General features: G+C 44.7%; 2 protein-coding genes across 3 annotated transcripts in view; one reads left to right on the top strand and one right to left on the bottom strand.

Annotated features, from left to right (window-relative positions):
* LOC119970645 overlaps positions 1 to 3,629 on the top strand; it is a 66,214-nt gene extending 62,585 nt beyond the window's left edge. For both annotated transcript variants that reach the window (XM_038805592.1, XM_038805591.1), the window contains one exon: positions 1,762 to 3,629. In XM_038805592.1, the coding sequence (XP_038661520.1) occupies positions 1,762 to 2,004 (243 nt within the window). In that variant the 3' untranslated portion in view covers positions 2,005 to 3,629. The remainder of the gene's footprint in view (positions 1 to 1,761) is intronic.
* A 4,423-nt stretch (positions 3,630 to 8,052) lies between these two features.
* LOC119969933 overlaps positions 8,053 to 17,789 on the bottom strand; it is a 28,139-nt gene continuing 18,402 nt past the window's right edge. The window contains exons 4-8 of the mRNA XM_038803901.1: positions 14,425 to 14,499; positions 12,875 to 13,007; positions 12,177 to 12,344; positions 9,783 to 10,009; positions 8,053 to 8,165 (exon numbers count right to left, since the gene is read on the bottom strand). Coding sequence (XP_038659829.1) covers positions 8,053 to 8,165; positions 9,783 to 10,009; positions 12,177 to 12,344; positions 12,875 to 13,007; positions 14,425 to 14,499 — 716 coding nt within the window. The remainder of the gene's footprint in view (positions 8,166 to 9,782; positions 10,010 to 12,176; positions 12,345 to 12,874; positions 13,008 to 14,424; positions 14,500 to 17,789) is intronic.

The following is a 17,789-nucleotide window of genomic DNA, read 5'->3' on the forward strand; positions in this document are numbered from 1 at the left end:
ATGTCTCATATTGGGGAAACAAAGGTAGTTTTAATGGATTTATATTTGAATTGGTAAACATTAGAAATAAGGTATAGTTTTAAGTGTGTTAAATTTGATGTTTCTGTGCCTGGAAGGGTAAAACCTATAGTTGATTCATGCTAGACAATAGACAAAGATGTTTGTATGTCTGGGGGTTGATTCAATTCCAACTGTGTTTCTATTTTGTGTAGCATGAAGAATAAATAAATCAGCCGTGGTTGCTTAGCAACTGGGGCCTTGTACAGTGGAGAAGCTTTTAATTTTTAGTTTAGCTAATTTGATTGCAATTGGAAATAGGTAGTGAGAGAGAAGGCAGCTCTCGTATCTCTGAAAGAAGCAATTGGTTTTGAAGAGAGAACCTCTAGTTTTGCTCGATGAAAAGCCATACTCTGAAGCAATGGTTAAGACAACAGGTGCCAAGATCTGAAGAGCAGCTAATTAAGGAAACTAGAGAAATGAAGAGAAGTTTCCAAGATGTCTGAGGTTAAAGGTACTAGAACAGAGCACTGTTCGGTAAAGACAGACAAACAGCTGTTAGTAGGCTAAGATGCCGGAAATTTTCGGGCTTATGAGATTTTACTGCAGCCTGTGAAATGCGAGTTGAAATAACTATCGAAATCTGTGACTGGATCTCTGAGTTTATATAAAAGCAGTTAAGACACATAAAGGAGTTGATCTTAATTCCTGGACTGGATTCACTGTTAAAAGTAGAGAAGCTTTGTTTAAAAGTGTAATTTGGAAAATTTGGCCTGGATTTTGGAATTAAACTACTAAGGGAAAACATTATTATGAGCCAAGATTTTAAAGTATGTTTTTGGGAGTGTGAAACCTGAGTGTAATTAAGGGGGGAATAAAGGTGTATTTTATTATCCAATTTTTTCATTGGATTCTCCAGTCCGCCTGCCACGTATTCCACGTGCCCTCGCCGGCAGTGAGATCCTCCGTTCTGGCAGCCGGCCAATGGAATTTCCCATTATGGCCACCCCGCGCCATCGGGCAACCCGCAGGCCTGAGTGCGCTGCTGGCGGAGCAGAGGATACCACAGACTGAGAATTCCGCTGGCGGTGTTTTGAACCAGAGTTCCAGCCTGTGATCTTCCCCTCCAGCTATAAGATCAACTGGGATCGTGACACTCAGCAATTTTGTTTCAGGGTACTCTCCACATCTCCTCCCATAATGTCTTGTCATCAGTTTGGCCTATTTTGGTGCAATTATCTCTGTCTGACTGGCATGGCCTTGAGATTGGGCTTGAAACTTGGTGCTGACTAGCACCATGCACTATGCTCCAGTTACAGCATCATTGAGTACCTTCACTGTCTGCTTTTTGGTATCAGTTTCTTAATGATCAATCTGATGTGACCAAGACTGCCTGGTCCTTGTGACCAGCAGAACCTAGTAACACATACGCCATTGACTTATAATGTCAGATATGTGCTTTTCAATACAATCTGTAGTGCAGTGTAGCTTTAGTGATTTCATGGTTTGGATTCTTATGTATTTCATATTTAGCTGATATTTTGGAATTTGCCTGTTTTTCTATCAACAGTGTATTCCTTGGAATATACTATAGTTGAGCCAGATTCAGTGACTTTGGTTCTTGCAAATCTACTTGTATGGATCTAAAGTGTACAGAGGCAAAGCCACGAAATTAACCCACGGAAGAGCGCATTCCTCTGCAAAACTTGGGTCATTTTAAGTTGTAATGCTGGTCATTAATCAACATGTGCTTTACAATTCCAGGCTGACCTAGCAGTTACTGGTCATGATCTTCGCTGCTACCATGACATTGTTACCTATTGGCAATTCCGGTGCCTTCCTCCAACAACCCACGGAATATTGAACATCTTTGGATTAATTAAAGTCCGTGATATTTCCTTTTACTTTCATTACTATAGCCTGCCAGTAATTACTGCATTGTGCACACCAGTTATTAAACTGTTACTCGCTTTGAAGACTATCTACAGCAGGCCACACGTTTACTAAACCGAAAGTGGCAATTTTACCTTTCTTCCAAATCAGATTCAGAGATGCGAGGTCTGTGCTATGTCACTTTTTAACAAAATATGTAACTGCTTAATGATTTTTTGTATTCTGATTTATTGGGTACTTTCTTGTTTTGCCAGCAAATTGGCTATGATAATATTGGCAAAATTGTAACTAATTCTCGAATAGACAGGTCTCACAAACTTGCTGTGCAAGCTGGTCTGTATAACTGCTTGTTACATTACTTTTAAACTTTTCTATTTTGGACCAGCATTTGCATAGTACTGAAAAGAGAGGCATGTTTTTGAAGCTTTTCATCCTGCACTCATCACTGATAAGTAGAGGACAGATGGCCTCAGCAGCATGCCTCTCTCTTCAGCAGTATTCAAGTTCTCTATTACCAGACAACTTTGAATTGTGTTTCACAATAGATTTGTGCCTTTGGAATGATTTTAGCTACAACTGGATATAATCATGTATCGTACTTTACATAAGAACCAAATAGGCTAAGGGACATTCAGCCCCTTCTGCTCCTCCATTCAATTAGGTGATGGCTGATTTGAACCTCAACTTCACACACCCATTTTGCCCCATTTACAAGAGTGTGGTTCCAACTTAATAAGTAAAACACAAAGGGGGGTTCTGATAATACCATGGCTAGAAGTCCTTGTTCTGAAATTCAGTAAGGCCATGCTTCAGTTGCTCAGGACAGATTAATTTGCACTTCCCGTCATGATCTTTGCCCAGGGGAGTTTGCACATTTCAAATGTGTGCGGGGGTTTTTTTTCAACTGTGATAGAGATTTTCACTTTACTGTCCTATGAGATCTGATGGACAGGAAGGGAGTGCACTTTTATTAAGAAAACTGATAATGGCAAACCTTTATCGTGCCGGAATGCTGATAAGTTAGAGGATGTGCTAGTCTTAGTTCCTTTTGTTTGTTACACTTGTGACACAGAAATTTAAAGGTGATACTTGAAGTATGATGGACAGAAAATGTGCACTAATTGCACCATTTTATATTATGCATGCACACCTCGGGGCTCGTTTAGCACAGGGCTAAATAGCTGGCTTTTAAAGCAGACCAAGGCAGGCCAGCTGCAGGGTTCAATTCCCGTACCAGCCTCCCCGAACAGGTGCCGGAATGTGGCGACTAGGAGCTTTTCACAGTAATTTCATTTGAAGTCTACTTGTGACAATAAGCAATTATCATTTCATTTCACACCTGAGCCATGCAGACCAGGAAGGTCCAAAGTTTCAATCCCTGGACATTACCAATTTAGCTGATCCTCACTACAGCCTCTTGGGTTGAGGAGTGGACACATCAGCCATGGTTTCCAGGCGCGATTGCTGTTCATTGATCCTTGCTGGTCATGTATAAGTAGATATCCAGTGCAGGAAAGACTGGTTCATTTGTAACATTCCCTGCAGTTGAATAGTCAGCTAATGCACACTGCAAATTAGGAAGCTAGACTGTACAGTTCAGGAGCTGAAATAAGACTGGAAAATGTTGTAGCAGTTATAAGACACTAGTGATAACCCTAATTATCTTGTTTCTGTAATGCACTCAGACAAAATTGTGGTGAATGTAAAACAACGCATTACATAAAGCCAATTTAACTCATCATCAATCTTTTGTCCAATTATTTTATCATGAAAAATACTGCATTAGATAATTGATTTTAATACACAATTACTCTCAACTTCAAGCTTTCAATTGTAACTGAAAGCACATAGATCAGATGAAAAACTTCACAGAACCGATCTCCAAAATGATTAAATCAAGGCACAATATGAAAAGCATGACCTACTTTATATCTATGACACATGATATTGCATTTTTTTAAAAAGTATTTTTATTCCAATTTTCAACATTTACAATAAGAAAAAAAACCCAACATAAAGCCCCTACACGAGGCGACCCCCCCCCCCCCCCCCCCCCCCCCCCCGCCTTAACAGTCGCCAGTAACTAGCTCTCCAAAATGAACAAACCCCAAATCTTATTGGACCCATCACTCACTGACCTCCAAAATCTTTCTAGCTTCAGGCATGACCAGAACATTTGTACATTGTTAGCAGGGTTCCTCCCACACCGCTCACAAATGTTGCTCTCCCCCACCCTCAAAACAGCTGGCTCAGCCTCGACTTCGTCAGATGTGTCCTGTGCACCATCTCCAGCTGTACCAGCCACAGCTTCGCAAACAAGGTTGAGGATTTCACCCTCCATAGCACCGCACACCACATTCCCTCCTCCTAATGCCACCCCAACTCTTCCCTTTTGGCGTTAATTCCCTCCATGGACACCTTATCCTCCAAAATCCTCCTATAAATTGCCAAAACGACCCCCCTTTCTAAACCCTCCCCCCCCCCCCCCCCCCCCCCCATTGACAGCAGCACCTCCAACAGCAAGGAGGCAGGTTCTATCGGAAAAGTCGGAAAATCCTTTGGTGCAAAGTCCCGCACCTGCATGTCCCGAAAGCTCTCCTGCGCCAGTCCAAACCTCCTTAAAGTTAAACTCCTCCAAGCTTGCAAATCCCCATCCTTCATCTGCCTGATCCCCTCTCTTCCCATCTCAGGAACCTCACATCCATCCTTCCTGGCTCGAATTGGTGATTCCCTGTGATTGGCACCATCCTCTACCCTGCTCCCAACCTAAAATGCTGCTGGAATTGCCTCCAAATCTTTAGCAAGGCCACCACCACCAAACTTCCTGAATACTTCCCTGGAGCTAACGAGAGTGCCGCCTGCAACGCCAGCCCCCTCCACGCACCCACCTCCATCCTTACCCACAAAGCCTGCTGCCTTCCTATTCCAACCCCGTACCTTCTCTGCACTTGCCACCCAGTAATAATACATCAGATTTGGGAGACCCAACGACCCCATCTGCTGTACCACTTCCTTATCCTGGCCACCTACCCCACCCAAATGAACGTAGAAATTGGCCTATCCACCCCCTTGAAAAACGCCTTGGGCAAGAAGACTGCCAGGCACTGAAATGAAAACATAAACTATGACAAAATTTTCACCTTCACCATCTGCACCCAGCTTGCCAACGACAGGAAAGCTATCCCACCTCAAATCCGCTTTCACCCTCCCCACCAAGCTCAAAGAATTCAAATTCAATTTCCAAAGACCTGCCCAATCCTGAGCAACCTTCATCCCCAGATACCTAAAATGAGAAGCTGCCACATGGAATGGCAACCACCCCTCCCCAACCCCAACACCCGTCCTTGGAGAGGATACCACAAAATACTCACTTTTCCGCAAGTTCAACTTGTACCCAAATCCTTTAAGCAAATCCATTGATAACATGTCATCTGCGCACAAGGACAAACCATGTTCCACGCCCCCCTCATTATCTCCTTCCACAATTCTGAACTCCTCAGCGTAATGGCCAAGGGCTCTGTCGCTAATGTAAACAGAAACGTGGGCATGGGCATCACTGCTTAGTTCCCCGATGCAACAATAAAATACCGAGTTCATATCATGCGTGCATGCACACGCCATTGGATCCTTGTACAACACCACCCACAAACTTAGGCCCAATCCCAAACTTCTTCAACACCGTAATCAGATAACTCCACTCCACCCGATCGAGCATCTTCTCCACATCTAATACCACCACCATCTCCAACTCCCTTCCCTCTGCCGGAGAAAGCACCACATTCAGCAGCCGCCCTTTATTCGATGACATCTGTCTGCCATTAATGAACCCTGTCTAATCCTCCCCAATCACCCATAGTAGACATCTCTAACCTTAGTGGCAGCACCTTTGCCAATATTTTAGCATCTACATTCAGTCGATATATGGGTCTGTATGACCTATACTCCACCAGGTGCTTATCCTTCTGTAGCAGCAATGAGATGGAGGCCTGTCCCATCGTTTTCTGCAATCCTGACCATCGCGTCCTCGAATGTTTCCACCAAAAGGTGTCAGTTTATCCTTAAATTTCTTGTATAATTCCACCAGGAAACCATCCAACCCCATCGCCTTCCCGTCTGCATCTTCCCAATCGCCACCTTCACCTATTCAGCCCCACTCTCTCCACTTCCCCACCTTCGATCACTCTAACCTCCCCAAAAACTCGCTCATCTCCCGCTTATCCTCTGATGGTTCTGACTTATATAAGTCTCTATATAGCTGCTCAAATACCTTGTTAATCTGCTCCACAGCCACCACCAGCTCAACCACCCTATCCTTAACCTGAAATATCTCCCTCACCACAGCTTGTTTATGGAGCTGACCTGTCAACGTACAGCCGACCTTCTCGCCATACTCGTAGACGGCCCCCTTCGCCTTTCTCAGCTGACGCACCACTTTCTCCGCAACAGATCAAACCTCGCCTGCAACTCCTTTCTCTTCACCAAACGCTTTGGGTCTGTGTCCTCCCCATACCTACCGTCCACTTCCAGAATCTCTCTATCACTCGTTGGTGCTGCACCCTCACCACCTTATCCACCGTAGCCTTAAACAAAATAACCCCCCTCCCCTCACCACTGGCTTCAGAGCCTCCAAATCACCAACAGCGAGACCTCCCCAGTACAGTTAAACCCCACATACTCCTCGATCACCTTCCCCATTCTAATACAGAAGCTCTGGTCTGCCAACAATCCCACATCCAGTCTCCACCCTGGAGCTAACCCTTTCTCCAAGCCCATGCCCATCCGATGTGGAGCGTGGTCTGAAATCAAATTGCCAAATACTCTGCACTCTTAACTCCAGCTGTCTTTCCCACCACAAAAAAAAATCAATCCTAGAGAAGACCTTATGCACCAGCAGTAAAATGAATTATTCACAATCCCTCGGGTGCAAAAACCTGCACGGGTCAGCCCCCCACCATCTCCAGTAAATCCAGCCAAGATCTCTCTTCCCGCACCCCCGCCCCTCCCAAATCAAATCATGGGTATGCACCTTTGGAACGGCACCCAACGTTTTCTTGATGAATCCCGTGATTATCTCATTTAGAGGCATATACACTAACCAACACAACCAATCTCTCCAACGCACCCGTTATGCACACCTACCTACCCCCCTGATCCACCACCACCTTCTCCATCTGGAACCTCACATGCTTGACCTCCAAAATCACCACCTTCTGGGCCCTAATATCAAAACCCAAATGGAACACCTGGTTCACTCATCCCTTACTACGCCTCATCTGGTCCTTCACCCTCAAGTGGGTCTAAGCTTTCAAACTCTTCAAATGCGAGAAAACTCTCTTCCTCCACCGTTCCTCTCAATCCTCACACATTCCACATTACCATTTTGACCGGGGTCCTCTCAACAACACCTCCCAACAAACACCCCCCCCCCCCCCCCCCCCCCCCCCCCCCCCGCAACACCATTATGCTACTGCCTCCCAGATAAAGAATTAATCCAAATGCACCAGCAATTCACAGCACACATAATCACTCTTACTGTCCTTTGCTAGTAGCAATTCAGATATATATATTCTAAGAGGGACTTCTGGTGGTGTTATGTAGAGGGAAGACATGCATGAGGTGGCTCCCGCTAGGATAATGTTCTTTTTGTCCTTTTCACTTACTTTCAGGGAATATTTTCATTTAAAAACCCACTTGTTTAATGGAATAAGGTACCTGCATAGGTGAAATGCCCAGAAAAACCAGAAAGTAGATGTTCATTGACTGAATCGGAAGCTTCTCTGGGCTTGTCAGTGGAGAAAATAGCGGAGGCAGCCTCTGTGATTCCAGCCATTCCACTAACAGCCGAGATGCTTACTAGCACCTTGGCAGCAAAATTCAACAAACACTGGAGGGTTGGGCCGGGGAGCCTCTGCACATTGATGGAAGAGGCCGTGGCTTCCATTCATTTGGCATTGGAGAGGACCAACAAAATGGTAAAGGCGCATGGTGACAAGATACAAGGAGTGAAGGTGGCCTTTTCAAGGCATAGTGACTAGATTTCCTCTCTGGAAGTGGACATATCTCTGATGGCTGATACGAATTATTGCAGGAGGTAAAATATCCAAATTGTGGGGCTGCCAGAGGGGATGGAAGACCCAACTCCCGGAGTAGCTTGGGAAGAGGCTAGACTCCTGTCTCCTCCTGAGCTGGACTGTGCTCACTGGATTCTTCAACAGGAGCCTTGTCCCAGCGAACCACCACAAGCAGTAATCGTGAAGTTTCCCAGCTTCCAATCTCTGAAGGCAGAAGGACAGGTTAATAGGGTGGTGAAAAAGGCATATGGTACACTTGCGTTTATGAATCGGGGCCTAGATTACAAAAGCAAGGAAGTAATGTTGGAGGTATATAGAACATTGGTGAAGCCATAGCTGGAGTACTATGTGCAGTTATGGTCGCCACATTATAGGAAGTATGTGATTACACTGGAGGGGGTGCAGAGGCATTTCATCAGGATGTTGCCTGGGATGGAACATTTTAGTTATTAAGATAGGTTGTGTAGGCTTGGGTTGTTTTCATTGGAGTAGAGAAGACTGAGAGGGGACCTGATCGAGGTGTGCAAGATTATGAGGCGTATGGACAGGGTGGATAAGGAACAGCTGTTTCCTGTAGTTAAAGGGTCGGTTACGAGGGGACACAAGTTGAAGTTGAAGAGTGGGAGGTTCCGGGGGGGTGGGATTTGAGGAAAAGCATTTTTGCCCAGATGGTGGTGACGGTCTGGAATGCAGTGCTTGGGAGGGTGGTAAAGGTGGATTGCCTCACATCCTTTAACAAGTACCTAGATGAGCACTTGGCATGTCTTAACATTCGAGGCTATGGGCCAAGTGCTGCCCAATGGGATTAGGATTGGCAGATCTGGTGCCTTTCATGCGGTGGTGCAGACTCGATGGGCCAAAGGGCCTTTTCCACACTTTTTTTATGTGATTCTGAGCATCAATCCTTTCCCACCACCATTCTCACCTCCCAGGGCCATGGAAACCTGCCCAGACAGGTTCCAACGACCGCAAGCCCCCTCCCCACCACACACCCATTCACTAGCCAACCTTCATTTGCTAGCGAGATGACCCCTGCCAGAGCCCTCTCCTCCTCTCAGGAACACACTCAGCAACCCCGACCTCCCATGCCCAAAACCCTCTAACTCCCCCAACCCACACTCCCAACAAAAGTGAACATCAATCCTCCCCCAACCATACACCCGGAGTGAGGAGACCATCACAGAAAAACCAAAAAAGACAAAATGAACAAAAAACAGTGAAACAATCACAGAAAAAAATCCAAACTCATCACAGTCCCAGTCCTTCAGCCTTCTCCAATGTTTCCGCCTTCTCAAAATAGAAGTCCTTCAAATTGTGAGTCACTCTCAGCTTCATCGGGTAGACCACTGCAAACCTCTCACTGCTGATGTACAGCACCCTCTTCGCCTGACCAAAGGCTGCCCAACTTCTCGCCAACTCTGCCATAAGATCTTGGTATACCAACACCTTCCCACTTAATCTCTCACTTCTGCTTCGCCCAACCCAAAACCTTCTCTTAACTCAAAACCTTCTCCTTTACCTGGTAACTGATGAAGCAGACTATAACCGCCCTTGGTGGCTCATTTGTTTTAGGCTTCGGCCGGAGCAACCGATGGACCCTGTGCAACTTATAGAGGGAGGCCCCGGTCAACTTGGCGAACATGTCCATTAAGTATTCAGTCAGCCCTCCACCCCCTCGGGCAAGCCCACGATCCTTAAATTCTGTCTCCGCAATCTGTTCTCCAGCTCCTCCAATTTGGCTCTGAGCCCTTTACTGACCTCCACCACCCTCCGCAGCTCCTCATCCAGCGAGGTGAACTGGTCGCTCTGCTGTGACAATACCTCCTTCATCTTCTCTCCTTGCTCCCGCATCTCCATTGACATCTTCGTCAAAGTTGCTTTTATCAGGGTAAGTGTCTCCTCTACTCCGATGCACCTCTAAATGTTTGGTGAACAGCCTTTCAAACTCCCCTGATACCACCTCGGTCAGAGTTTCAGGCATAATGGGATTAGCTCCACCTGACGAACCAGCACCTGCCATCTTCCCTCCTGCTAGACTCAGAGCACCACTCACCGACACAAAACGGAAGTGTGAAGATTTGCAGCTATACCAAGACTTTCTCACTTGTGATAAATTGTAAGTTGAGACTTGAAGCGAAGCAATGGGTGTCTGGGAGAGGGATGCTTTATTGTTTGCAGAATTTTGATGTTGACATTAGGAGATTGAATTATGGGTGGCATTTGACATATTGAATTTGCAACCTTTGGATTTCTTGCACCGAGCGGGACATAAAATGTGGAAATTAGCAGATTGCTGGCAGTTTCTGGGCGTGTTGTCATTTTCTGTGCTTTTAACCACCCAGCCTGCTTCCCAAACCCATTTGCTTTTTGAAAATAAAATTTCTCCCTGGTGACAGTCCTTTAGGCTTCCAGCATAATCTGGATAGCTCAGCTATTGCTCTTTGTAGGAATAAGTTTGATGAAAAGTAAAGATTGATATGCATTTGAAATGCCAACTTCTTACTTGGAAGAAGCAAGCAACCAGCTGGCCAGAATACCGGGTTACAGGCTGGTCTTACAGTGGCCTAGTGGGGTGCTAGTTAGCTTGTAATACTTCCCATTGTTAACTCTCCCTGGTTGGAGTGATACGTTGCACAAAGGAAGATGGTTGTGTTTGCTAAAGGCCAATCATCTCAGTTCCAGGACATCGCTGCAGGAGTTCCACAGGGTAGTGTCTTGGGCCCAACATTCTTCAGCTGCTTCATCAATGACCTTCCTTCTATCATAAGGTCAGCCAAGGGGATGTTTGCTGTTGATTGTGCAATGTTCTAAACTATTTACAACTCCTCAGATACTGGAACCGTCCATGCCAATATGCTGCAAGACCTGGACTCGATTCAGGCTTGGCTGAGACGTTGCACATAATATTTGTGCCACACAAGTACCAGGCACTGACCATGTCCAGCAAGAGAGGCTCTAACCATCTCCCCTTGACATTCAATGGCATTACCATCACTGAATCCCCCACTAAAAACATTTGAGGAATTATCATTGACCTGGAACTGAACCAGCCATATAAATACTGTAGCTATTAGAACAGGTCAGGGGCTGGGAATGTTGAGGCAAGTAACTCCCCATCTAACTCTCAAAACCTGTCCACCATCAACAAGGCACAAATCAGGAGTGTGAGGAAAGATTTTTAGAAACACAAGACTCAAGCTATTTTGCATAGGCAGGATGTACTAATGCTAAATGTCTACGTACAAGGAATACAACATAAAACAGTGGAAAAACCGTATTGGACCAGAAATTCCAAGGAGTGGCAATCATCGATGGATTGCCACTTTGTTCCTTTTCACTTAACTTAGTCAAGAGCTGCACATTTCTCACCTGACCTTCCAACTTGGGCAGGCTAAGAGAAGTGCTCAGGGAAAACAAAGCCACGTTCCCTTTTTAACATACTAACTGCTGGAATCAGGTAGGATTAATGGACCCAGCCAGTGTGAGAAGCCAGGAAGAAGGTAAGTGGATAGGATGAGGGAAGAGGGTGGGAGTAGAATGAATGGGTTTGGTGGGATAGGGGGTAAATCAGGTGAGGGTGCAGTCAAGGGGGTGAATACGATGGATTGGAAGGGGCAGGTGGGCATTTAGGGTTTGAGGATAGTTGGGGGTAGGGTGTGATTGGGTTAGAGGTAATTGGAGTTCTGGAGGGGAGGTAGGTGTGTGGGGAGTGGGGCAGCCCCTGGGGGGGGGGGGGGGGGGGGGGGATGTTGGTCAGTAGTATAGTTACCCAGGTAGAAGTGGTTTTGATTCTTTTACTTTTCCTGGATAACTATTCTGCTGAGTGAATCATAAACATCCAAAGTCTCCCATTTGTATCTAAGTATCGGTTCCCAGTGCAGGGTAATTGCCCATTGGGCAGTGGGCGTGCAGTTCTTGCGTGGGGACTTTTCATGTACCTCCCAGTATGACAGCTGCGCTCCCCCCGCCCAGTGGAGATCGGACATTCTCAGCCACTGTAGTTCTATTTTCATCCGGATCTTTTTTGACCTTGAATATCTCTAAAATACCAGCTTACATGTTGATTGTCACCAATCATTCGACAGGTGTTCAATTCATTAATTATCAATACATCAATCAAACATTTGCCTATGTTAATTAAAGGTGAACAACAGGCTTGTCCGTCCATCGACCAACTGCCTCACAGGAAGCACATTCACACTGTGTACAGGATACCTCGGTGTCACATTAAGTCTAGAATTTTCCAGCTTTAATACAAGTTCCTGGAGTTCATGGTTAAGATTTTGTAGGTCTTGATTTTCTATGACTGTGATATTACGTTCCCTCACAATTGTATCTCTTTCCCGACTCACAGAAGCCAATTCCTCTTCAAACTCTTTAATTCTGAAGTTGAAATTAATTAATGTTATAATAAAGTCTTGACATTGTTGTACAGATACAACTGTAGACATCCCAATTGTGATTCAGAAATAACATTTATGGTGCTGAATATTAGATCACATTCATTTTATGAATCATTTCCTCCTCTCTGGATTTTTTTTATAATCTAAAAGGCCTACCCTCATGTTTAGAGCCAGTCCAGGGTGGCGCAGTCGTTAGCACTGCTGCCTCACGGTGCCAAGGACCTGGGTTTGATCCTGGCCCTGGGTCACTGTTGTGTGGAGTTTGCACATTCTGATTGCATGGGTTTCACCTCCCACAACCCAAAGATGTGCAGGGTAGATGGATTGGCCGCACTAAATTGTCCTTTAATTTAAAAAAACCTTACTGCTACATTTTGACAGAAATTGTAAATTCATAATTTTTGAAAATTCAAGACCAGAGCTTCATGGGAATGTTAACATGGCAATTCCGTGCTGTTGTGCTAACTTTTCTGTTCACTTTTCGAAAACAATTGATGCTTTTGATGTTACCTCTGCAAATATTCTTTCCTCGTATGCTCCACTTTTTGACTTAATTCTATATTATCTTCTTTCAAATTTCTGTAAGCTACATGAGAAAAGAGCAATATTTCTTTCAAGGTTTGTTTTTCATTTGATGCAGGTCCTACAAAAATAAAGTGAAACGATTGCATGACGATCATATCTCAAAAATAAAATAAACTGGAACTATGTACATTTTTAAAATCCCTTTACCAACCAAATTCACACAAAACGTTGCAATTATGAATATTGACAAATTTGTATCTCATCTGCCCCACAAATAGAGCACAAATAAAAATTATAAATCTCATACAATATTAGAAAATGACACAAACATATCCAACAATACATAAACCTATCAAGTTACATATTAGATGTAAATATTTGATGCGGGATTCTCCGTTCCTGAGACTAAGTGTTGACACCGGGGCAGGATTTGTGGACTTCCACGACAGCAAAACTGGTGCCGCACCTGGACCAATTCAGCGACTGTTAAGGGGCTAGCGTCACGTAGAACACAATCAATTCCAATGAGAAACGGTGCCGGATTCGCGATTGACACTTAGGAGGCCGACAAGCTGCAGCCGCAATAACACGCTTCACTCCCCACACACACCATCCCAGCCAACAAGATGGCACTGGTTGCACTGGAGCACACCCATACCGCTGAAGGATTGGCTGGGGTCAGTGGGCACCTAGGAGGGTGGCCTATGAGGACACCTATATGACCCATGGCCTTAAGTTCATAGTGGACAGTCAGCGGCATGCGCAACCGATCCCACAGCCCACCACCTGGCCAACCCCCACCCCCAGGTCCTGGCAGAAGCGCCCCGGCCAGCGGCACAACTGCCAGCAAACTATGGCGATGTTGGGCGCTTTCCGTACCCCCCTCTTACTCTCAGCAGCCACGGCGCCTGTTTCATGATTTTTAAAAGCACAAGTGAACCTCGCCATCGGGAATTCAGCACATTGGAGGTGGATAATGGCAGAGGCCCCGGAGAATACCGGGTGGGTCCCACTAATGATGTACTAACGGTGTTTACTGTACATGCGTTCTGGAAGGCATTGACGCCGCTGTTGAGGCGACGGAGAATTGCGATTTGGTGTGAAATGGGTGCCTGCCCGATTTCGGCATCAAAAACGATTCTCCGCCCAATCTCGTTTCAGCATCAGCCGACTCCTCAATCTCAATATTTTAAATTCTCCCTCTACAAATGTAATTGTACTTTACACTTACATGTATAGTTTGCAAAGTTTACCAATATCATTGCTGCACTAACTTGTCTTATTTGCTGTTTTGTGATATTCTGTGAGAAAGATGAGATTCAATATGCTAAATATCATAGTGTTTCTTAGTTTACCTACAATTAACTGTAGGTAGAATTTACTTTTTATACATAGTTGACCAATTGCTTTTACAGCTTTTCAATGTAAACAGTAACACCTTACTTCACTTTCAAACTAAGTTGACACGAGCCTCTGCTCAGCTGGAAGCAAGTTGACCCAAAATTTATTTAAAAAGGAAGTACTGTATAACCCACCTGGCTCAGGTATTGGATTACTGAGTTTTACTGAGTTCCAATCGTCCATCTCCATGTGTGCCTTCTTGGAACTACCTGGATTCCCCAACCCCACCAAATAAAAACATATCAGAGAATGCTGGGTAGATGGCATAACTTATTTAAAAAATAAATAAAAAGCAGCACAAACAGCTTGGAAGAACGAAGCAAAGAATGAAACTCCTTAAATTAGTCTTTGGCTTGTAGAGGTGCAACTATCTCGACGAGTACACTGTAACCAGTTTGTACAGTATGCCATTTTATTCATGGAAGCATCTGGCGGCTCTTAACATTTAAACTAATACCAATTCCAAAGCTAAAGTTAGAAGATGTTGGAAATACAGTCAGCCTTTAAGCAGCAAGGCAGGGCTATGGTAATTTGGATGTGTAACTATTTATCACTGAGACAAGCCTGATGAAGGTACACACCTGAAACTCTCTTTACATGTTCTTACTGACTTGCTACATGTTTCCAGTATTTGGTTTTATTTCAGATTTACAGTTTGTTTTTTTCCTTTTACTTTAGTCTTTTACAAAGCTTTGCTCTGACTAACCTCAGAGGGAGAGAGTTATGTCACCTGCATCTGAGATATATATATATATTTTAATTTAGAATGCCCAATTCATTTTTATCCAATTAAGAGGCAATTTAGCATGGCCAATCCACCTAACCAGCACATCTTTGGGTTGTGGGGGTGAAACCCATGCAGACACGGGGAGAATGTGCAAACTCCACACGGGCAGTGACCCAGGGCCGGGATCGAACCTGGGACCTCAGCGCCGTGAGGCAGCAATGCTAGCCACTGCTCCACCTTGCTGCCTTATCTGAGATATATTTTGACGCATTGAGATTGGATAGATCATCTTGCTGCAATGCACCCGAGAAGAAAAGTCAAATTGGGTGGAATGTTTTCCTTTCCATTGGTATTCTTGAGAATTGTCCCAATGAATAAGATGAAAAGTTTTGACAGAATGTCTCTTTTTTTCAGTAATCCTTGAGTTCTGCTCCTTGCTCATTCTTCTTTAGTAGTTTCCAACATAAATCAAGTTGTTTTTATTTTTGTAATCTTTAGTTAGTTGGATATTTTTTAGTGTTTAGTTTACAATTATACAACATAAAATACAACTTACTTAAGCCCAGAATATTTAAATCAAGATTACGAAGAGATGTAGTTTAGGAGTATTGATCAAGCTGAACCAGCTAAAACTGCACAGCTTGATAGGTACAAGAGAAGCAACTTGCATTTATGTAGAGAAAGCTCTGATTGAGAAACTGATAAGTAAATCTGAAGTAAGTGCTATTCAAACACACCTAGAGTAATTACAGTTTAAAGGACTGGATTGAAGAAAACATAAACCATGGGTGACCCATCTTTGAGCTTTCAGTATGGACAAGAGATCTACAATTATTTCAATAAATGATTTGGATTATTCATGTAGTTCCCAGATCAAAGAAACTTAAAAACACCTTTCTAAACCAAGGAATTTATTGGTGGAACCAGGCAGTCGGGAAAGAGCACGATTAAGTCCATTAGAGAGAGAAATTATTCTTACAGGTCCCAGAATGAAAAAGTTGTTTTGAAGGTAAAAGATAATTAGTTTACATTTCTGTTTGGAACATCCCAGGTATGGTGACACTGCCATGGAGATGAACTGTGGGTTCAGGAGGTTCCTTTGTTTATAACTTATATGTGTGTTCGTGCTCACAGAAGCAGTTCAGCTTATCTTTTCTGTAGTTTGCAGCTCACAGTGCATCAAAAGGAGCAGAAGAGATAGATATAATAGATCCATGGAATCCTGACAGTGCAGAAGAAGGTCATTCAGCCCATTTAGTCTGCACTGACCCATCAAAAGAGCACCCCACCTATGCCCACTTAAGTGCCCCATCCCTGTAACCCTACTTACCTACACATCTTTGGGCACTACGGGGCAATTTAGCATGGCCAATCCACCCAACCTACATATCTTTGGACTGTGGGAGGGAACCTGAGTACCCAGAGGAAATCCAAATGTTATCCACTTTAAGCCAAGAAAATACTAATTTTATCATCACCGTGTGGAATGAGGGTCGGAGTTCACAGTCATCGTGGAGACAGAATGCTGAGGGGGAAAAAGAGATTGAAAGATTTGCCTAGCTTGAGAAAGAAATCTACAGTAACCCTCAGTGAAAACAAGCAATTCAGCTTTGAATCAGTAAGGGGGAAATCTGCCCAGAGGTATGGAACTGTTGTGGCCCAGGAGAATAGAGCTATTAGAAACGAGAAACAGAAAATACTGCAGCAGGACTGACAGCATCTGTGGAGAGAGAAGGGAGCTAAGGTTTTGAGTCAGGATGACCCTTTGTCAAAGGTGGCGAGAACTGGAAATAGGGTCAGATTTATACTGTTGTGGAGAGCATGAAGCGGTGGGGCTGGATATGGGGCCAGCGATAGGTGGAGATTGACAAAGATGTTGTGGATAGAAAGACAAAGGGAAAGTTGATGGGGTGATTAAGGCTAAAAGAGGTGCTGACAGTGGCGCAGAGATTAGAATGTGTGAATGGCAAATAAGGGTGAGCAGTGTGTCAAACGGCAAAAGGGAACATGGCCCAAGTGGGGTGGGGGTGAGGGATGACAATGGTGAGGGAAAAACAGATCTATGGAAGAAATGAAGATAGATTTATAGAAATAAAAATGGGATCAAGGTCAATGAGAGCTCACAGTCTGAAGTTGTTGAATACAATGTTAAGTCTAGAAGGCTGTAACGTGCCGAATGGAAGCTGTTCCTCCAGTTTGCGCTGGGCTTCACTGGAACATTGCAGCAGGCCAAGGACGGACATGTGGACGTGAGAGCAGGGCAGTGAGTTGCAATGGCAAACGACAGGAAGGTCTGGATCCTGCTTGCAGACGGATCGAAGGTGGTCTGCAAAGCGGTCACCCAGTCTGTGTTTAGACTCCAATGAAGAGTAGACAGCATTGGGAGCAGCAAATCAATAGACCAGATTGAAGGAGGTGCATGTGAAGCGCTGCCTGACTTGAGTATTTAGGCCCTGAGATGGTGAGAAGGGAGGAGGTAAAGGGGCAGTTGTTATACCGACTGCGATTGCATGGGAAAGTGATGTAGGAAGAGGGTGAGGTATTGTGGGGAGGGGGGGGGGGGGGGGGGTAGACCAGGGTATCCTGGGGGAATGGTCCCTGTGAAATGCTGACAGGGGGAGTGAGGGGAAGATGTGTTTGGTGGTGGCATCAAGCTGGAGTTGGCAGAACTGGCAGAGGATGATTATTTGAATGCAGAGGCTGATGGGGTGAAACGTGAGGACAAGAGGGACCCTATCCTGGTTCTGGGAGGGAGGGGAAGGGGTGAGAGCA

This window comes from Scyliorhinus canicula, chromosome 8 (assembly GCF_902713615.1).
Source record: "Scyliorhinus canicula chromosome 8, sScyCan1.1, whole genome shotgun sequence".
Lineage (NCBI taxonomy): Eukaryota > Metazoa > Chordata > Chondrichthyes > Carcharhiniformes > Scyliorhinidae > Scyliorhinus > Scyliorhinus canicula.